Source organism: Phallusia mammillata, chromosome 7 (assembly GCF_965637545.1).
Source record: "Phallusia mammillata chromosome 7, kaPhaMamm4.hap1.1, whole genome shotgun sequence".
Classification (NCBI taxonomy): Eukaryota; Metazoa; Chordata; class Ascidiacea; order Phlebobranchia; family Ascidiidae; genus Phallusia; species Phallusia mammillata.
The window spans coordinates 19,597,724-19,618,758 of record NC_137258.1 but is presented as its reverse complement, the minus strand read 5'-3'; the positions used below and the strand labels follow the sequence as shown (position 1 = coordinate 19,618,758).

Genomic DNA, 21,035 nt, shown 5'->3' with positions numbered 1-21,035 from the left:
GCTTTTACCGAAACGTTTGAATAACACAGTATGTCGCTTTTTATTTGGGCTGTTATATTCCCAATTAAACCGTGTATAGTGTTTTAATAATTTTTAAATGTGTATTTTATCTGTCCCTTGAAATTGTGGCTTGTCCAAGTACTCTATTTCCTCTTATCACAGGCATTAATGTTTATGCATCATTGACTTGTTATTTCCATCAATTTGATTGGAGATTACGTGTAATGATATTGTAAGCCAGCCTTTGAGAATAATTGACTAAAACAAATCTCTCAAACACTACTTACATTCTCGGTTGTCACCAATTATTTTACAGGGTATTAGACAATTTGCTGTAACACGTATAGTAGCTGATATAGCAGTAATGTCCAGTTCTTCGCCAAGTACCAGCCAAACATCCAGCTCTTCGGGGACAAGCGGTGGTTCATCTCTTCCCTCTGACAAACTTACTGAAATTCCTCGTAAAGATGACAGTGCTGACCAAGTGTTGTTGGACCAAAACATGGATGAGCTGTCGTTTGAAGGCGATGAGAGCAGAGAAACTGTCCGTGGACCGTATTTTTACAAAATGCGTAAAATTGGAGTAAGTTTTTGCTTGTCCAGTCAAGTTAAACATTACTTTCAACACAAAAAGAGTTTTGCTTTTTATGCGTATGTAATCGATAAAGATGATTATGTGTCTGCCTTTATTGCTATTGAAGTAGGCTAATTTTTGTTGAAAGGCAGATTGTTTATATTTTTCCTAGCATAACCTAAATCTTTGATCTAAATAGATAATTTTCTCTGTGGCAAATCGATTTTTGGTTGTAAAAGTTTGACACTAGGATCATAATTTTGAAACGGCTTTAAATTTCACTTTATGCACGACCAAGTACAAAAATTCATAGCATATAATTTGGGGAAAACGGAAAACCCTCTGACAGGTTGTAGTTTACCGCGTGACAGACTCCTAGCTTGAAATACCTGGACTGACACCCAATAACTATTGCTACTTGAGTTGAGTCGCTTCGCTAATAAGCCACGCATGATTGCGCACGCGGTTGTGCCGTGTGACGTCATTGTGTGTTTTTGTTTCCTGTCAGGCAACATGACTTGGGGATTTTTTATGAATGGGTTGTTACGGTTGATTTCAAACTAATTTGTCTTCGTCAATTTGAAAACTATTTGAAGATACATGATAAAGATAACTTACATTTGTTGTTGGTTTACAGTTTACACTGTAAAAGGCAGATAACCCACCAAGCGTTTTTACTTCAAACGTTAACTTTTAGCAGCGCATTTAGAACATTAGGGCCTCAAATATTGATTTGTATGATTCCCTTACCTTTATGATTTCCCGCCTTATTCTAGATCACTCAGTTGGTGATTGCCTTGCTGTGCATCGTTATATCAATTCCTCTCACCGTTGAAATACACAGAAGCTCGGCGGGCAGCGGAATTTGGTGTTCAGCCTTCGTAAGTTACAACTAAAGCTGTTGCATGCGAATCCTAGATTTGATGCCTGAACTGGTCTCGAACTTTAAAGTGCCAATTAGGCCCCAAAGTTAAAATTTAGAATGAACAATTTAACAGTCAGGCCAAGAACATTTTTGGCAACTTGTATGCATCCATATTCAGACAAAGAAAGTGAAATATTCTAGAAACGGACTTGAAATGCCATGTTAGACAAATTTAACTGCCTGGCGTTATAATAATCACAATTCGACAGACAGCCATTATGTTTCATTTTAAAACATAAATAGTGCATAAATGTCAAAGTGTTTTACACAACATTTTTAAATTTGTTTTTTAATTGTGTTTCGATTATTGTTGCAGTTTATTTTGATGTCTGGACTAAACTTTACATCTTCCAACATGACGCGGCCGTTTCGGGTAAGAAAACCTAAAATCTAACAGAAATAAATATGCACTGTATAAAGTCGGACACTTGCCCTTTTTTCAAAATTATTTCTAATGACAATAATATTTCTACTTTTGTTTTTGCCCAGGTCATGGTGGCTTTTGCAGCAACAAGCGTTTACTTTGGTGTTCTCATGCTTGCCGTGGAATCTGTTGAACTTGCAATGCTTATCAGCGACGAAGCAGACAATCCGGTAAGAAAAACCGCAACAATTAGAATATGGCAGTTTCTACATTCAGTCGGCAGCATAACCAAGCCGAGTAGACGATGCCAGAAAACACACTTAACCTTTTTGGGCGTTGTTTTGTAAACGGGAACGAAGTTTGTGGTGACAACATTTGAAGGTGTTGCAAGTGTCTGGGCACTTTACACTTGATTAACCTGGAGTTGCATTTTTCCGCAACAACTAAAATCAAGAGGAAACAGATTTTAAGCGCAGGGTTGCGAATAATGGCTCCCCGAGAACCACAGTTAAACCAACAACAGTTTTTTGTTTTAAAACGTCTTTTAGTTGAAAACAGTTTTAAAACTTTTGTTCATCTGGGCGTTGTTCCAAACAAGCAAAAAGAATTTCTTTGAAAAAGCCAAATTGTTTTTACCAATAGAACGAACGAATATTGCAAGAAACCATTAGGATGCGAGTAACAAACTGTAAAACGACATTTGCTGTGTTTATGCAGAATTTTGTAGCCTTTTCAAAAAATAAAAATGTTTGTGTGGCTTTTTATGAAAAAACAAGAATTCAAATGTTGTTCTTGCAATAAAGTTTAAAAAACACTGGATTAAGGCATAAGATAGTGAACTAAAATATTCGGTTTAAGCTCATGCGGTATACCAGTTTAAGCAGTGCCAATTCCCAGCATAGCGTTTTTTGATGTAGCGATCTTCAATATGTAGCGGCAATTAAATAAACGCCCCGGGTGATTCAAGCGTTCTCGTGATATTTACGGTATTCGACCGCCTAATTAACATCGAACTTGCTTGACACAAGATTTCGCGAAGCGTCTGTTGCCCCAGGCCTCGTGTTGAATGTCACGATTTGTTTCATGAATTATAATTTTTGCCTACAAATGTGATTATAACATCGATTCAGTGAATACTCCATGCAAATTTGAACTATTTGTGTCATTTACGTAGGAAGGCCCACCATAGACGTAAACAGGACTTTTTGTGTAAAGATATGAGAATAGTCTGCAACTTCTCAACAAATACTTGACTAACCCAATTACCAAATATAATCCACTTTGTAATACATACAGCTCATAATGTATGTCTACGACTCTACGCCGTCATAAGAGCTGCTATTACAATAACTGGTGGTGTATTGAAATGTTTGTTATGCCTAATTAAACAAAGTAAAAAGTGCAAAAGGGATTCATTTAAATGCCCTCAGAGGACAAAGAAATTTCAAAGCAGAACATATTCAAAAAGTGGAGGTATGGTAGATCAATACAGAAAAGCTAATCCACAGAGTTTCAATCAGATTTAAGCACCAAAGTCCTCAACTAGCAAAAATATGTTTTATCCTTCAACCAAATATTTTGAAAGTCTTGACGCGCTTGCAAAATTGTTCACACGTACAATTGCACTTTTCGCATTTTACGTGACGTCAAACAGAGATTTACTATAGAATGCTTCTAATGCGACAATTGCCTGCAGCACATCCGCTTTAATCCAAGCACATTCCCGTCACACCTCCGCTTCGGGCCGAATCTTTGGTATTCCAGGACATGATTATCGCACCACGGTGCTGCCTTCAGTTTGGCACGTTCATATGAGTTTAAACATATATATGGTCGCAATTACCCGAACTAAAACTGTAAGTCAGCATGGGCTTGAACAAAACGGGCTAAATTTGGGCCAGACACCACACTCGGCCTCATTTGTGCCATCATTTCACCGACTTTCTGGATTTCTTCTGGACTAATTCGGGATTTTTATGAAAAAAATAATGGGTTTCGGTTTCGGGTGGGGTTTGGGCCTTAACTTCAGGCTCGGGGCAAAGTGCTTGACCCAAAGGGCCATGTACTGGGAAGCGATCTGGGATCAAATCCTTGAATAAAGGTAATGGGCGCTTTATGAACAACAGCTTAATACACTATCTGCATGGATCTGTTCAACAGTTTAACGAGGAAAATAACGGTCCAAATAGACGTAAAAAGTGACATGCTTTATTATTTAAACGTTTCGATAAATGCTCATGCCATCATCAGGGCAAGCTTTTTACGGCTTCTTGGGTACATTGCGTTTCGTCTCAGACTTTTAGATATTCGCGCCAACGGTTCACAGATTTACAGAGAGATGGCACATCCATATTTGCTTTTTTCCACATTATGTGTTCCGTGGTTGACCTTCCTAACATTTCTATATTTGTTATAGTCGGCAATCTGTCTTCACATCGTCCTCTGCATGTTTGCTCTGACTGAAATAGTCCTGACCATTATGGGAGCAGTGCTGTGTAAAAGAGAAAGCATGTTGACATCAAAAGAGGTAAGTCGCACCAATTGAAATTCACATCAATAAACATTGCTCTCTTGTGCCCACTTGGGACTAGTTAAATTCTTGTTTCAGAGATTCGTAAATTTTATTTTTTATTTTGTTGCAGGTCGGAACAAATGACAGTTTAGATGCAGATGCGTCAAAGCCCGTAAACCTTATTCTCGCTCATGTGGTTTAACGAAATCTGATTTGGTGTCATCCAGTTTTACTAGAGTCACTCATTTAAGCTTAAAAATTAAAAAAAATGATGAAAATATGGGCACAATTATTTCGCCCTGAAGAAATTATTCGAAATTCACGTTGCTGCCGTTTCCTTGATGTACAGTGTTTTTCAATGCGCATTTTTTATTTATTGTAAAGTTCGTTCTGTTTTGGCTTTCTTTTCGCTGCTATAGAATTCGCCTTTTTACAGTATTGCATTTGGTAAAACATTGGCATAACTTTTATGATGATGGCATTGTTTTTGCATTGCGTTGTCTATATTATACAACTGATTATTTTTTCATTTTCTGCTTCCTATGGCCAACGGTTTTTACCTATGTTTTTTGTTGTCAATATAAACCGCTACAAACAGTGTGCTTATTGGACATAGTGAAAAAAAGTGTTAGATGTTATGTAGAAAACCAGGAACGATTTTTTAGCAATATACCGCATTACAACAAGCATAAATCTACCTATTGAAATGAAAACAAAAACTCATACATTTCAGCATGAACAAAATATCTGAAAGGGTGGTTTAGGGTGGTTACAAATCTGTTTACCAAAATTACAAGTCTAAACATATGTTCGGACTTAAACCGTTATCAATACGCCGATGAGAACAAAATTTTAGAAGCAATAGCGGACCTTGTAGTCTAAACACTGACCACCGTTCGTGTTCACACCAAAATTCATCAGTTAGAATCTGGTGAATTACCCTCACTGGTATTTCGGTCGAATTGAGACGTATACGTCAATTCCGATGGGGTTGTCACAGATCTGTTCAGGGAGGTTTCAAAATCACCATAGCAGCTAGGCTCATCAAGTTCAGACCACGGCGTCCACGATCCAAAACAGGTTAATAAAGTAAAAAAAAATTGTTTGAAATTTACCTTCACACATGTCGGGTTCAAGTTTGACTTCACCAATAAAAAATTCGGTTAAATCGCAATCTCCATAGCAACAAATCGACAGGAGCAGCTATGGAAATAAAACTTTAACAGAATTTTCACAAAAGGCCAAACTGAAGTTGACCTGCACAAGACATAAAAGTATATTTACACAACTTACCATAAAACTTTGTTGCCAAAAACTCTGTTACGGGGTTGCTTGGATGGATCAAAAGGTTCAAAGGTTAAAACAGGTTCAAAAGGCTCAACAGGTTGGGGCAACGTAGCGGGGTCAACTTCAAACAATAAAGTCACCATGAACACCGCGGTCAACCGTTTTCGCATTTTGGATGACAACTGGAACACAGAGAACATATTTAAAATGAAATAAAAAGTAAACAGGCTACAAACAAAAACACTTTCTCATTTATTTGTAGTGGTATAATACCCTAAATGCGTAAAAACACTAAAAAACCGGGAAAGTGACGTTAAATCGCGAACGAATTTTTTTAAGTAGTGTAATATTATACACTTACTGCAATGTAAAACAGCAAAAACTGATACGTACAGTAATATATAGCCAGTAATAATATATTTATGACCATACTATAAAATGGCGAGCAAAACACTTACAACGACATGTTAATCTTCCATAATGTTTGTATATAGAATCCAATTTTACTTTGGTCCGCTTTGTACTATCAGTCCACAAAACTCATATTTCTTTCAGTTTTGTTGTCCAAGATTGTACATCATTTGACTTAAACGCATTCCAATTCATGACATCTTCACGAAAACGGATTAGACTACCTGAAAATTCTGGCCTGTGATAATAAGTATAAAATAGTCCACACCTTAGAATTTACAAGACTTAACACAACTAGCATCAAAAGTCCACTGGAAGCACCACAAATTGCCACACAGAAAAGGCGTTGATTACACACACGCTTTGCGCATTTTTTGTCGGAGCGTACCACGCCAACGGGAAAAAAACGCATTTTTTTCAGTGTGAGGCGTGGATGATTTTTGTCTTAAACCGATTTGGTTTGACATATTTTGACTTTACTGAAAGTAGTGCTGTGTAAAATGGAAGACATATTTGCATTTAACTCTGTAGTTGTAGTGAGGAATCATTTATTAAATCTTGCTCTCTTGTGCCATCTCATGTATGTGGAAATCTTACCTTGGATATAGCATTTAAAACCAAATTCATGAAATGATTAACAACCTAAATATAAATTCATTAAAAACCATAATAATTATTTAAAATAAATCTTGCTCATGGGAAAAATGATGTTCGATTCAGTGTACTTCTCGTTTTTGTATAAATACAGTGTTGTTGCCAGGCAAATTTCATCACCTTTTTTCTGCTCAACCCGCAATCGTATGTGTGATTAATCCGACGTTTTGACGTCTTATTCGGGGCGTGTTCTTCAGGGTAATGGCACACTTGCTAACACAATCGTTCGTATAACACAAAACAGGGTGTTCAACCGAGGGAAATTAGCAAAAACAAAGTGACAAAACGTCGATAAAAACCGTAGTTTAGAGCCACAACCTTGATCGGGATTCGTCCCCGGGAGCGTCCTGGGTTCGAACCCCGTGAAAGAAACAGTAGTCTGGAGGTACAAATTTTGCGCACATTGGCACATTAACTTATATTTTATGACAGACGCTTTTAAACTGTGATTTGACAATTACAGGAGCTCAATGGTTTTCAATTTTTTTTTCGAAATATTAGTATTGATATACTTTAAAGCACCAAAATTGAGAAAAAATATTACAAATTTGTGTTTTTCTAATCATCAAGTTCACTGCATTTCGGATTAGGTGGCTTTGCTTTGCATATGGCTAAACATGCCGCGAAAAGATACTGAGCCAAATTAGCCAAGCTAACTTTTGCAATACTGTCAGTGTTTAGCATTCCGCTGTTTAATTTGTACAACTATTTATTTTTCAATTTCTCAACTGTTTTAAGAAGCGTTTATTGTTACTCTCTGCGTCAGAGCTGTAAGTCGGGCCGGGTTCGGGCCTAAGTTAATACTTTTTTCGTTTATTTCGAAAATTAACCAACTTGTCTAAACTTTATTTTTGAGAGTTCGAGTTTGAGCCGGCTTACAACCCTGGCCTGAGTCTTTCTGCAGTATTGGTCATAACAACGCTTTTGTAAAAACCGACTATATATCTTTTAATAGCATTTCATCACATAAAATTAGAAAGGCGAAAAAAGGTTGTTTGACATCATGAAACTTCAACTTAGTAATGAGATTCATAAAATCACATGATTTACACAAACACAATACGTGAAACAAAAGTGACGTCACCAATACAGTTGGTACACGTCATAAGACAAATGCGATTCAATGATGTGCTTTGGCTTATCTTTGTGGAGTTTGACAAAATCGCAGAAAATAACGGTCGCGGTTGAACTCCTTCGACGGTCACGAGACAAAAGAGACGAACAAAAAATTCCCACATGGTTGGTGAAGGTATGAGCACCTCCATTTATTGAACTGATCCACGAGTTTAAAAGGTATCTTAACAAAAATAAGATTGAGTTAAGCACAAAATGCTGGTTTTTATTTCTTTTTAAACTTCGTGCAAAATTTGGATACACGTTTTTTACGTTTAAATGAAGCAATATGGGAAAATTATTCCAAATTAATAATATATCCTGTTAAATAGATAAAAAAACACTTCATACTTTTACGTTGATAGGCCAAAAGTTGGATCAAATAGACATTCTCCTGCTTTGTGTAGGAAAGTGGAAAAATAGAAAATGCTCACCTATCAGGCACATATTGCGCACACATTCGCCCTCACAATTGAACGGTTCGCAGATCAATCTACCACCTTGGCATACACACGCTCTGGTGCAATCATCCAGGATAAAAGGCTCCTGCGTGCAAAATTCGCTGTGTTATAAATGTTTAACTTAAATGGCAAATGAGCTCCCTACTGCAAGGAACGCATTCTTGGTGTTATTGAGTTGCTGGGTTTTTAGATAGCATTGTAGCAGAGCTAAGTTATATTTCGGCATACTTTTTGCATTAACCAACATTACATTTTAAATCGCATGGATTTGCTCCAGAAAATAATATACAAAGTAGGCGAGCCTTTGTATCCCAGGCAAGCCACAAATATGTATACAATACATGGTTACTGATTGTAAATGAACGACTAAAGGTGATATTGAGTCTCGACAATAGTAAGTGGTAAACATTTTCAGTGTAACTGCTTATCAAAGTGATTGGGAACGACGTACTCACCCCAGATGAGTATGGTGGTAAGTGGCAGATACATTCGGTTTCATTGACACATTGGTTCGATTGAGTGTCAATCAGAGTACCTTCCGGACAAACGCAACCTACCAAAACATTTCATAATTAACTCGAGTGAGTGAGTGAGTGAGTGAGTGAATGAGTGAGTGAGTAGTAAGATTGAGAGTTATTTTTTTGGTAAAAACATCATGTTGCAACGTATACCCAGTTGTACCACAAACAAAAGCAAGTTTCCGGGACGAGTTGGCTACAAGTCCAATTAAAACTGCAAGTGTTCCATTCAAATCAGACATGGGTTAAAAATTCACACATTTTAGGAGGCTACTAGGGTAAATAATAGGGCTACAGGGCACAACAGTGGATATCTCCAAATGGAAAATGCCTGAAAGCTATTTAAATTTAAATCCATTAGGAAATTGTTTAAAAATCCACCCGATAGGACTAGAGGGGGTGTAAGGGTGGGGTAAAATTTTGGGCTATTGAGTCAAACAAAACAAATGACACATCTACATGGCTCTCATCTGTGAAATTTCATCCAAATCCATTAAACATTTCATTCAGGAAAGAAAAAAAAGATTGAATAAACTCAAGGTGATTCCTTTTTAGGAAAGGGGACCAATAAATAGTAAACAAATCCTGACCGACTTTAAGATAGATGTTAACATTTGCAGTAAGAAAATTGGCTGGCTAACCTTCTTCACAATCTCCAGTGTCACAATCGTCACCTAACACGGCCTCTGGGTTTTGGCAGGTTGGAATGCAATGTTTTGGCGGAAGGCATCGCTCAAAATGTGATCCCGGAAGTTCAGCACAAGCCACTATACAAATCAAAACACAAACCACCCTTGATATGTTTACATTGGGATCAGCCCTGAAGCAAACTATTTTTAAGCAATTAAAGACAATTATTTATAATGTGCAGCACAAAACATCACCATAAAAAGCAACAACTGGGAAAATTTGCCAGTGGTAGTTGAATTTTGAGGAGTACACCAAAAAGGTAAAGAACCACTTAGAGCAGTGGTTCTCAAACTCGGTTTTCGGGGCCGCATGCGGCTCCCAACTACTTATTTTGCGGCTCGCACCAGACCTCAGAAAACCACCAAACATTGCTATTTTAGCTTTCAAAGTAATAATCTTTAGTGATTTTCTCAAGGTTTCGATTTTTTGCGGCTCCCTACACACTTAAAAAAATACCATTTGGCCCCGACAATAAAAAAGTTTGAGAACCACTGACTTAGAGCCTTAGCGTTTTTAACGTTATATAGCACGAACAAGCATATAATTTTTCTAAAGTTTACAATCGTATAGTTACTATAAATCGAAAAAAATGTAACTGGTTAATTTAATGCATTGGCACTCGCCTGTATCGTTGTGGCAAACCGGTAAATTTTCCGCAAAACAAGACAATGATATCGCAGCCTGTGTTGCAATCAATGCTTCCTGGGCGTCATCCATAAGGCAGTGGTCAAATATACATGCCTGCAATCGAATAACAGCAATTAAAATTCGTCTAGCACATTTTGCCCTTGCACATACACTATACCATAGTTCAAAACGTTAATGTATTCTCTATACTTACTTCAAATTGGGCCCCATATTTGCCAACATTTTTTTATAATATTGGTTTATTTCTGCAGGCAGAAACTCATGGGTCCCCAGACACGCAATGTTGTACATAATGCATTTCAGGCTTTATTGCTATGCAATTTAGACATTGTTAAAAGTCTGCATATTGGAGCTACAGGCTGATACACAATAATCAACACCTATAAATGGCAAAATCAACAAACTATTCAAATTTTAGCTAATTTGGACATTGTTTAAAAAATTCACCCATTTTGGGGGCTAACAAGGTAAGTCTTAAGGCTACAGAAGTTACAGGGTGAAACATAACAATCGACAGCAAAATAAACAAACTGTCCAAACTTCCTCCAATTTGAACGTTGTTAAAATGAACAAATTTAAACACCCATTTTAGGGGGCTAGCGGGGTGGGGTTAACGAGTCAAACAAAACAAATGGCACATCTACCTAACTATATCAACCACCTGTAAAAGTTGCATCCAAATCCATCAAACATTTCATGCCAAAAGTGCATGGACAAACTTCAAATGAGAAAAAAAACGTCACTATGGTTTTGAACAAAAAAATCTAAGATCATACTTTCATTAGAGCGTCTACGCCGGGGTTTTGTAACTGGGCCAGACATCTCGCGAAACATGGATGTTGCATCAGAGTTCCGCAAGCCTGATGAGCAGCAGGAAGTCGGTCGCGAGGACATTGAGGTTGTGGGCCCAGGGTCGGACAGCTGTTAATGAAATAAGCGATTAGATAAGTTTCTGCTGTAACAGTTAAACTGAAAAAATGTTGAAGACATTCTGAAAGCGCTAAAGGATCAGAGTTGTAAGACGGACCGGATTTGGGCTTGGATATTTTTTTTATTAGAAAACGGCCTATTTCATGCCTTTCCTTCTGTATCCGTAATTAACCTAGTTAAGTAACTAGTTTCTGGACCAAACATAACGCCCAAAAAACGTTCGCTGGTCTGCATAGACGCTTCAGGGCTGATCCCAGTTATGAATTTAGGTTCATCTTAACTGATACTGGTCAACCTGGCGATCCACTACTGCGAAGCTGACATGTGCAGCATACGAGGCAGGCAGCGGTGCTTGTGATTCAACTTTCGGCGGATTATCCACTGAGCCTGCGTAACTCAGTTCGTAAAGCGCGAGTCCTGTCGTGGGTTCGAATCCCACCGCAGGCTAGATTTTTCTAGCCTACGCCTTGCCAAATATATATATATATGGTGGTGAATGCTTGGTGACCGGCTGATTCGGTATGGCGCCTTCAAAGGGCCTGGCGTACTGTGATTTGCCCAACAAACGTAAAACGTCTTTTTTAAACCATTGTCTACAATTGTTCATCGCGTATGTTGCCTTTGTCTGTTTAGTCTTGTTTGTTATCATTCGTGTATAGTCCTGCCAATTAAACTGTCTAAACAGGCTTGTGCAAATACGTTTCAGCTTTGGGCCCGTTTACAACTCTGGTTTAAAAGTATGGTAAAAAGCGCTGTGTGAACAACCACTAAAGCTACATTTGTCAAGGCATATTAGCCTCTTAACCCATGCTAAATATAAGTTGGGCCAGGATTGTAAGGTTAAGTTCAAGCTTAGAAAATCTCGGCAACATTTTTTTTTCATTATTTACCTCAATATATCTTCAGGGCTTTATTTAGGACCTAAAAAGTCGGGTTTGAGACAGCTTAAAACTCCTAATGAAATAAATGCCATTTGTAGCTTTATTACCATAAGCCCTAAACTACTGATTAGGTTAACTTTAAACGCACGCTTGTTTAAAATGCCCATTAGTTAGTCTTGAAACGCTTTACAACTTAAAATATGGTCTGTAAAAACAGCTGAATTCGCCAAAAAACAACAACAACACAAATTGGCTGTTACATGCAAATCACATTTTAAGGGATACTGAGCGCATTAGACAGCACATTACATAACGTGTTTACAATCATGTTAATGTACAACCGCTGTTTTAGTGTACGTTTTATACTTACCCTGATTCTAAGGCGTGGCTTTCACCAAATTCGTTGATGCTGGTAATGGCGCCCTCCACAGTAAATTCATCAGTATTGTCGCCGTTAAAGTTGGCGCAAAGACCTAAAAATTAGCATATCACTAACAAGACCATAAAAACATTTGTAAATTTGACTCTATTATCCTGTTGTTAATCATTTGGCGAAAATATCCCGTCACTTTAAAAAAAATTCACGCAAATTAATATGTAGTTTAATACAAATACACTTTGACGAAATTTTATCCAACAGTATTGTAACATGCGTTTTACATCTTTGCTAGCAAATATGTCAGAAATAGGGACGGTCAACTGCACAATTTATATTACAGTAACAGTCCTCTAAGTAGAAGCGTTTGCAATTTGTTCGGAGTGGCTGATAAAAAGTAGTGTATTTATAATGAAATAGAGCGACAAGATAAGTTTGGCAACACAAAGCTTTACAAGACCACTGCCGTAAAAGCATTTTTGTCAACTGTTTTGGTTGGATTAGCTACTTCTAACCTGAAAATTGAATATTTATAAACTTTTAATCTCGCTAATATTGGGAGTATTACACACTCACTGTATGTTGTGCTTATCGAAGCAGCGTTTTTAAGGCAACCAGGTATTTTAACAGTTTGTTAATTTCTACCAACTGAAAGTGTAAACAAATTTTACACTTACCGGTGACATGGTTCATGTAGACTTCACGAATGCCGACTTTCAGTGTGTGCCTTCCGTCAAACAAAACTACAAAATTATCGGCTAAAAGTGCCACATCGCCACTTGGAAGATTCTGAATCTCGAATGGATAGAACGCGTCGGTGTAGGGCAATGATAACCCGTGTCCATTCAACTGCAGCAACCAGAAAAGCGTTTAAAATCCGCAAAAGCAAGGTTTACAAAAGTGACACAAGATGTTAATGGTTTTGTACTGTACGTTTATCAATCGGAAAATTATTAAAATTTAATATTGCGTTTTTCAAATATCAATACTACTTAATACACAGCGACAGATTTAGTAGTTTTCACGCTGAATTTTCTTGATCTGATTTTAATGACCCCGAATCGTCGCAGTTGCTTTACTTGAAAGGAGATTTCATTAATATGAAAAATGTTTACTACTTTGGAACCCGTTAACACAACAATTGGTAAATTAGAAAAACTTTTTATGACAGTGCACACGACCTATAAGGTCTTGTTAGTGCAACTGACGCCGAGAAATCGACCGTATGAACTATAATGTAGCCGTTACAAAACATGTTTACCTCAACCACACCGCTGGGACGGAATATAATTTCCCTACCGAAGTAGCCAATATGGACAGTTCGTATACACGTCACCGCGGTACCACACGGTCTGTTTTCAGTCTGAAATAAAAAAACGACACGTTTAGTGCTTCAAGTACACAGAAAGAATAGGGAAATCTTGCCGAACCTCTCTGATTTGACTTGTCCAAAAAAAAAAAACGAACAAGGCCACGTGACGAAAACCAGCCACATTAGAGACCCTATTAACCCTGGAAAACTCTTTATTTCATCAAGTAGAAAATAACTCCATTAACGGTACGAGCTATATTCTGGTGGGCCACGGATGTAGGCTTACTTCGCCCAAAAGCCATTTTAAGGCTTTCGAGTTTGGTTTACACTTAAAAGGTGTCACGGCCTATGCAATGTTGATATTCACTGTCCTAGCTCGTTATTTACAGTAGTTAACGGAGCATTTTAGTAATTGACTGTCTTAACTAAATCTTCATTTATTCCTATACCCTAATTCTTAGCTACAAGTAGAAGTTGCTATTTGTCGAAAGTTTCTGTGAAATGGACTTTCAGTTTCTTTAAACAAATTTTCAAATCGAGAAATCGAAAAAATAAACATTTACACTTAGCTTACCCATACTGAGAACCTGGGCTGTCCCATTTTCCATTGTGGTGTAATAGTAGAAGCGAAATTGTACAGACAGTTCCCTTGGAAGTCGTAAGCCCGTCCATCAAATGTAGTGTAGTGAGGATCTCCCCAAGCCGTGCACCAATGCACTGGTCCCGGTTCTGGCTCTGCAAAAATACAAATAAAATCATAGTGCATGTATTTAGAGGCATGGTGCATGTATTTCTGGTCAAAAGTGCATGTAGTTATGGCCATAGTGCATGTATTTATGATTAAAATACAAATACCACCATTTCTATCAGCCAAGTACTATACTATTTCTTGTAACACAAACCAACAAAAAACCTTTTTTTATTAAAAAACTAAATATATTGCTTGCAAACAAAAGAAACTGCAATTGGCGGTGTTGAAAACATTATTTCCAGATTAAAGTCTGTTAGTTTTCTTATCATGGACAAATGTATTTCACTACTAAACCATATTTAGAGTATACGTTAAGTAGTACAAGAAAAGTAATACTACACACCATATACCTTTTTCTGGGCAGCAATAACGGACTTTATAGTCCTCACACGATTTATCGTCCTGTTCGGCATCCACACATTTGAAGTTGATTGGAAAAGCTATGTGCACCGTCTCGCCTGTCGTCTCGTAAGGGGCGCCATTGAGCAACGTGACGTCCATGTTAGTCGGACGACATGTTACATTCGTATTGCTGATCAATTCGACGTCTCCCATATTGGTACCAGCCGGATCGTCCGAATCATAGAACTGCGTCCATTTACCATCAATGCACTGCACCTCACCTGTTCGTTGGAAAAGTGGTAAAAAGGGTTAGTGGAAAATTACTACTGCGTTATAGAGAAAACAGTTATCTGCCATGGCAAGGAATTGCCAGGACAAATATTTTTTCATCTTTTTGTTTTGTTTTAAGCGTCTGTTTAGACAGCTTGTTGGATTATGTTCTACCTACCCTATCGTGAAAATTATTGTGACCCAGGTAGTGGATTTATACTTTACTAAAATTATTCTACAGTTTACCTACTACTAAAGCCTTCTTGCGCTTACTTGAAAAATAGACACTAATGTTACGGAATTATTCTAGGCCCGAACCCTGCAATGACGGCTCACCACCAAAGCCAAAGATGCCGCGCACTGGTTTAATTTTGGACAGCGCAACTTTATTAAAAACCATAAAATCAACAGCGATAAAAGTAGCTACATGATAAAATGCAACAACACGTGGCGAACTTTAACTAACCAACACCTCGCGTTACACGCGTCAGAGAAAAAGCCTGTTTACATAGCAGAAGTTGCTTTTGTAAGTGCCTGATTGGTAAAGCAGCGCATTCCAGGCCAATCAGCGCAACTCGTGTAGCCCTACAGGCAAAGGAAGGGAATGCTAACAACGTGCCACAAACCAAATAGCACAAGAGATAAGAAATGCGCGTGACGGTGCCAAATCAGGAAAACCAAGTGTACAAAACAACATAATCGTGCATGACCAAAATATTTGGTCACACTAAGCACACAAACTTACGTTTCGGGCAGCAAAATCTGACTTTATAGTCGCAGCATTTCTGGTCTTCGCTGTTGTAGCAAGCGAAGCCATCATCCAAGCTAATATGAACGTCCTGGTTTGCCGTGGTGTAATCATCACCGTTTAACAAGCGAGCGTCTATAGCCGTTGGGTTGAGACAGACTTTTTTCTTTGAAACGGCGTTAATGTGATCAATAAGTTCACAGTCACAATCCCCGTCTGCATCATCAATGTCGTAGAACTGCGTCCAATCACCGTCAGTGCACTTGGGCTCGTCACATTCTGCAAACACAAGTTACTGATTTTAGTTTTTTCCGTTTAGCGGTGCTAATATAAAAACTCACAATTCACAAAGTTTGCTAAACTCCTAGAGCAGTGGTTCTCAACCTTTCGTGGACCGTGGCCCTATAAAAGTAACATTTGGGTTTCGAGGCCCCTTTCAGGTAACCCTGTAAGACTTGTGGCCCCCTTAAAAATGTAAATGGCAAACTGGTGTTGGAATTTGGTACTAATTTTAGGTTTAAACAGGTCGAATAGAGTAAACAAAAACCCGTAATCGTGACAAACCTCAATATAGACAAATAGTGTGTGAAATAGTCAATTTAATTATGGAACAAATTTATTCGACACACTTACTTATGTGCTTCAAAAAAGAAAAATGACTTTTAGTGGGTGTTTCTGGTGTACCTACACCCGTGACCCAATGAGCCCTAGTTGTGAACCACTGTCCTAGAGCATCACAAACACAGTTATTTAAAAAAATATATAAAACAATGTGACTGGGATAGGGTTAGAAACAAAGTGTAAAGTAAGGAACTAACTTTAAGAGATATTTTCAGGAGAAACAAATTTTTTGTTTCGTGGTTTGATTTTAAGGTCAGTTTTAAAGCTGTAATCACATGGTAAAAAGCCTAGCTCTTATAACAGACAATTACAAAAAAAGTTTTTGGATATTCTTACCATCTGGACAGCAAAATCGGATTTGATAATCTTGGCAAAATTCGCCATTCTGATGGTCATTTACACAATAGAAGCCTGTGTGTGGGTCGATGACCACATTTTGCCCAGCGGTCAAGTAACTGGCCCCTGTGGCGACCACTTGGACATCTACGTTAGTGGGATTATTGCAAATGTCCTCTGGTGCCAACTCCAAAAGTTCAGATAGAATCTCATAATCTCCTTCACCACTAGGACGATCTCGATTGTAAAATTGAGTCCATTTTCCATTTTTACATTCAGGTTCCGGAATGGTATCTAAAAGAATATGATTTAAAAATTTTATGGCAATTTTTGTATCTATCTATATTTCTGTATTTAAAACTATTTTGGTAATGATAAAAGTATGTAATCCAGCTAAGATTTTTCCGACGTATTCTAGTACATAACCAATGCTAATCACATTTAAAATTAAAATACTCTAATACCTTAAATTAAACTCAAATTCAAAGGGCTTCATTTGGGATTAGTATTTTTTTATTTGTTTGTGGTTATTGGAACTGTTGCAACTTAAATCACAAACATTTTATTACTGCTTTTCAACAAAAAACAGCACATTTCCGGCACTTACGGTTGGGGCAACAATAGCGAACTTCATAATCATGGCAGTCCTGATTAATGTTGGTACATTTGAGACCATTTTTCACATTAATAGTGAGATCCTGGTTTACAGTCAAATAACTTTCCTTTGTAGTACTCACTCTAGCATCGATAGCTGTTGGGTTTTTGCACAGTAGGTCACCATATGCGCTGCAATGAAACAAAAAAAGCATTAGTTTCTTATAATGCTAATGAGCTAACCACTGTTAAAGCTAAGGAGTTCAAAAAAAGGAACTATATAACAATATCAGACTGTAAAGATTTTATTCCGATCTGTTAAAAAGTACATTTTTATGTCAAAAACTAGTTGATAAAAATCAGAAATTTATATGAAACATTTGCTTACTCTCGAATAGCATTTGTACTTTCACAATCGCAATCTCCAGTGGGGTCATCAACATTGAGCCAAGGTGTCCATCCATCCTTTTCACATGTTGGTGGTGGTACTAAAGGAAAAAAAAATGGTTTAAAACTGGGCATAATGAAAAAGCCCACATTGTTAAACACCATAAAAAGCTAATATTACTCACATTGATTAATGTGTTTTGGCTACAAGTTAATCAATTGCACATGCTTATTAATTGGGTCAATATATATCTGTGTTAAACACCTGCAAGATATAGTTATTTATCTAACCCTTTACACTTAACCATCTTTAACAATACTGAATACCACAAACACTACCAATTTTAAATCTATCCAGAATATTTTGTTCTGATATGAGCTTTACTTTGCTATTGATGTTTTGGTCCATATTACCCATTAAAAACTTACCTTCTGGGCAGCAAAATCGGACTTTATAATCCAAGCATGTCTGGCCGACGTTGTTACAACGAAAACCATTCTGTGGATCAGCATGGGCTATCACTTGGCCCGCTGTGGTATAGGGCTCATTCGTTGCTGATACCCTTACATCAATTGCTGTTGGTTTGTCACATATTTTGTCAGGGTATTCTCTTCTTAAATCGCTTAGGGTTTCACAATCACATGTTAATGATGGGCGATCACGATTGAAAAATTGTGTCCATGCTTTGTCTGGGCATTGGGGAACTGTTGGGAAAAGAAATGGTCAATGTTATGAATCTTTTGGGTTTTAGGGATTTTTGGCCCACTAGTTTTTTTTTACATTTAATTTAACTAGTTAAGAATATTTACAACTTTTAGGCACAAAAACTACATTAAAAAAGCTTCAAGAGATGGTTACATGATAAAAGTGTTTGAAGGATTTATAGTTGTGATCATTTTATTTCTGATTATGTCACATTATTATTTTACTTACTGTCTTCACAGCAAAAGCGAACCCTGTAGTCCAAGCATTGTCCTTTGTTGTCATTATTTATGCACTTAAATCCGTCTGTCAGAGATTTGTAGGTTACTTGGCCAGTAAGGCCTGCCGGAACTCCGGTAAGAGTTTGTGCTTGGATCAGAGAAGGTCGATCACAAATAACCTCAGGTCTCTCTTTACGAAGTTCCACTAAGGTTTCAAAATCCCCAACACCACCAGGGTTGTCACGGTCTAACCATGGCGTCCACTTTCCAGCGCAGGTTTCTTTAAAAAATTGATTTTTGGTTTGTGTTTGAACCGAAAGAGCTCCTAAATGATTTCTTTGATTGTTTTTGGGCTCTAAACTATTTACCTTAAATGGTTTTGATTTATGAAAGTTTAACTGATGTCAAAACGAAATATTCCAAGCCAAAAGTGTGCAACCGGTGACCGATTTAGGACCAAAATGCATGTTCAGTTATTTTTGCTTGGTGAAAGAACATATACATAAATGTCTTTAAACAAAATTAATTGGTCCGCAGAGACGTGTGGGTTTTTCAAAAACGTGTTATTGCAGCGATTCTCATGCGTTTCTAAGCAAATTATGAGTACAGCGCAATATATACGTGAGAACTTTCCTGTGGACTGCTCGTTAAACAACTAACAAATCGTTTTACGCGCCATTGCAAATCGTGACGCATGGCTAATCTCGTATTTGTTGCTTGTTTGTGGGTTTAATTTCTATTGCGACTGCAAAGCAATAAGAATTAAAGAGCATTAAAAACTATTTGCAGCAATATCATGGAACTAAGGATCAAATTGGCTGATGGAAATGACTTTAAAGGTATTTCTTTGTTAAATTCGCCCATAGATTCTATGTATGTATGTAAAGACTATGATTTTACCTTCGCACATTTTAGGGTCAAGCTTGACTCCATTGATAAAAAATTCCGCCAAGTCGCAATTTCCATCACAACCCCTTTTGTAACAGAATGCATCAGGATAAGCCGGACATTCATCGGTGCAGAATCTGTCCACACACGATGCGGCGGTGGCGGTCGGACAGACTTTGCGCAATAAAACAATAAACATTAATAACATCTGATCATCAACTTTATCTGATAAAGGGTGTTTAGTCTCAATGCAAATGTTTTATTAAAACTAACTCGCAAAATATAAAGAACCCCTTGTATTGTTCCGTTGATGTGGAACGTTTTAAGTAGTGATGCCCCGAAGTTTCGGTTGGCCGAAACATTTCAGCCGAATCCATTGTTTTCCAGTTATTTCGGTTTCGGCCCAAATTTTTTTAAAATACGGCGGACACCGAACTTTTTTATTGCATGGATTTAAGGCCTTAGGTTTCATTTTCGCCCATACGAAACGTCATAAATTAACTATTTGTTGTATCTATAAAATACGAGCCACGTTGTCTGCAAAAGTATTAGATGTTTAGTAAAGCTTAGGCCTACACATTGTGAAAGTGATATTAGTTTGTCAAAATTGAGTTCAGGCTACTTGTATCAATAACACAAGGTTCATTTGAAACATCCATAAGAAAGGGGATTTTAGGTTCGGCCTGATTCGGCCGAAATTATTCCGCCTCGTGGCCGAATATTCGGTTTCGGCCCGAACCTTTTCAGCGTCACTAGTTTTAAGCACAAAACACAGATTTTTAGTTGATTTTAGCTACACATAATTTAGCTACAAATACAAACACTCTTTTACGGGGTAGCGTGGTGGGGTCAAATCTCTGTGCATCAGCACCGAAAAGCGAAGCCAACACCAGCACTGCACTCATCCACTTTCTCATTTTGTTGACTGGAAAACAAAAACATAAAATTAAACTGTTGTCAGAGTTTGAAACACTCGATATGTCACTTGATATGTTTTGTAAGAAACACTTAATGTATTTTTTAATGCAAAAATAACAAAATTTTACTGGGTTTGGTGAAGTAGAACAATTAAGCAAATGTCGCAAACACACGATCAGAATATTAGATACAATTAGCCTACTTACCTCACTGTAATGACAAAAAATTACAACTCGTAGCCTACATTACAAGAACTTACTTCAAACGCAAGTCACCAATGAAGTTTATCTTCGGGTCCGTGTCTGTCCTAACAGCGGGCGTGTCTAATCAAACTAAACGTTCGCAACATTAAAACAACAGGATACACAACAGGCCACGTAAGCCTACAGGTGAATTATTCACAGGTTTTCAGTGGAACCAAAGAGTACAAAACAGGATAATACAGATAAAACAATAACCCTTTGGATGAGTTGTACAGGAAGACAGCTTCCTCTTCCAGGCTGTTTGTTTGCCTGTTTTTCTGCAACGCCCGCGTATAACATCGATTGTTTTTCATCCGACCCTTAGCACGAAATAGCGGTTTGATCGACAGACAATACA

General features: G+C 37.6%; 2 protein-coding genes and 1 long non-coding RNA gene across 4 annotated transcripts; 1 reads left to right on the top strand and 2 right to left on the bottom strand.

Moving 5' to 3' along the window:
* The first annotated feature begins 296 nt into the window (after positions 1 to 296).
* On the top strand, positions 297 to 4,973 carry LOC145238782 (uncharacterized). Its single transcript, XM_080102046.1, has 6 exons — positions 297 to 583; positions 1,351 to 1,455; positions 1,816 to 1,872; positions 1,989 to 2,093; positions 4,280 to 4,390; positions 4,506 to 4,973. The coding sequence occupies exons 1-6, from the start codon at positions 365 to 367 to the stop codon at positions 4,575 to 4,577; spliced, it is 669 nt and encodes a 222-aa protein (XP_079958172.1). The 5' UTR covers positions 297 to 364; the 3' UTR covers positions 4,578 to 4,973.
* Positions 4,974 to 5,225: 252 nt separating this feature from the next.
* On the bottom strand, positions 5,226 to 6,363 carry LOC145239418 (uncharacterized). Its single transcript, XR_013862307.1, has 4 exons — positions 6,121 to 6,363; positions 5,669 to 5,844; positions 5,491 to 5,578; positions 5,226 to 5,377 (listed from the first exon to the last, which is right to left on the bottom strand). It is a non-coding gene; the product is annotated as an uncharacterized LOC145239418 (long non-coding RNA).
* Positions 6,364 to 7,649: 1,286 nt separating this feature from the next.
* On the bottom strand, positions 7,650 to 20,848 carry LOC145238725 (uncharacterized). Of its 2 annotated transcripts, XM_080101969.1 has the most exons (20): positions 20,695 to 20,848; positions 20,350 to 20,442; positions 19,530 to 19,691; positions 18,640 to 18,909; positions 18,135 to 18,410; positions 17,707 to 17,806; positions 17,332 to 17,510; positions 16,725 to 17,018; positions 15,765 to 16,046; positions 14,758 to 15,030; positions 14,231 to 14,391; positions 13,606 to 13,707; positions 13,022 to 13,193; positions 12,339 to 12,441; positions 10,934 to 11,078; positions 10,133 to 10,250; positions 9,461 to 9,586; positions 8,757 to 8,854; positions 8,275 to 8,386; positions 7,650 to 8,024 (listed from the first exon to the last, which is right to left on the bottom strand). In XM_080101969.1, exons 2-20 carry the CDS (start codon positions 20,432 to 20,434, stop codon positions 8,014 to 8,016), a joined length of 3,069 nt encoding a protein of 1,022 aa, XP_079958095.1. In that variant the 5' UTR covers positions 20,435 to 20,442; positions 20,695 to 20,848; the 3' UTR covers positions 7,650 to 8,013. The 2 variants fall into 2 exon arrangements, with proteins under 2 accessions (XP_079958095.1, XP_079958097.1); XM_080101971.1 differs by lacking the exon at positions 19,530 to 19,691 and having other exon boundaries at positions 20,695 to 20,773.
* Between the last annotated feature and the right edge of the window lie 187 nt (positions 20,849 to 21,035).

Coding starts and splice junctions, on each gene's coding strand:
- LOC145238782 (XM_080102046.1), top strand. CDS start 365: ATGTCCAGTTCTTCGCCAAGTACCAGCCAAACATCCAGCTCTTCGGGG. Junction 1,873..1,988: donor ACATGACGCGGCCGTTTCGG/GTAAGAAAACCT, acceptor GTTTTTGCCCAG/GTCATGGTGGCTTTTGCAGC. Junction 4,391..4,505: donor GCATGTTGACATCAAAAGAG/GTAAGTCGCACC, acceptor ATTTTGTTGCAG/GTCGGAACAAATGACAGTTT.
- LOC145238725 (XM_080101969.1), bottom strand. CDS start 20,434: ATGAGAAAGTGGATGAGTGCAGTGCTGGTGTTGGCTTCGCTTTTCGGT. Junction 19,692..20,349: donor TGACCCCACCACGCTACCCC/GTAAAAGAGTGT, acceptor TATTGCGCAAAG/TCTGTCCGACCGCCACCGCC. Junction 18,910..19,529: donor TGACCCTAAAATGTGCGAAG/GTAAAATCATAG, acceptor AATTTTTTAAAG/AAACCTGCGCTGGAAAGTGG.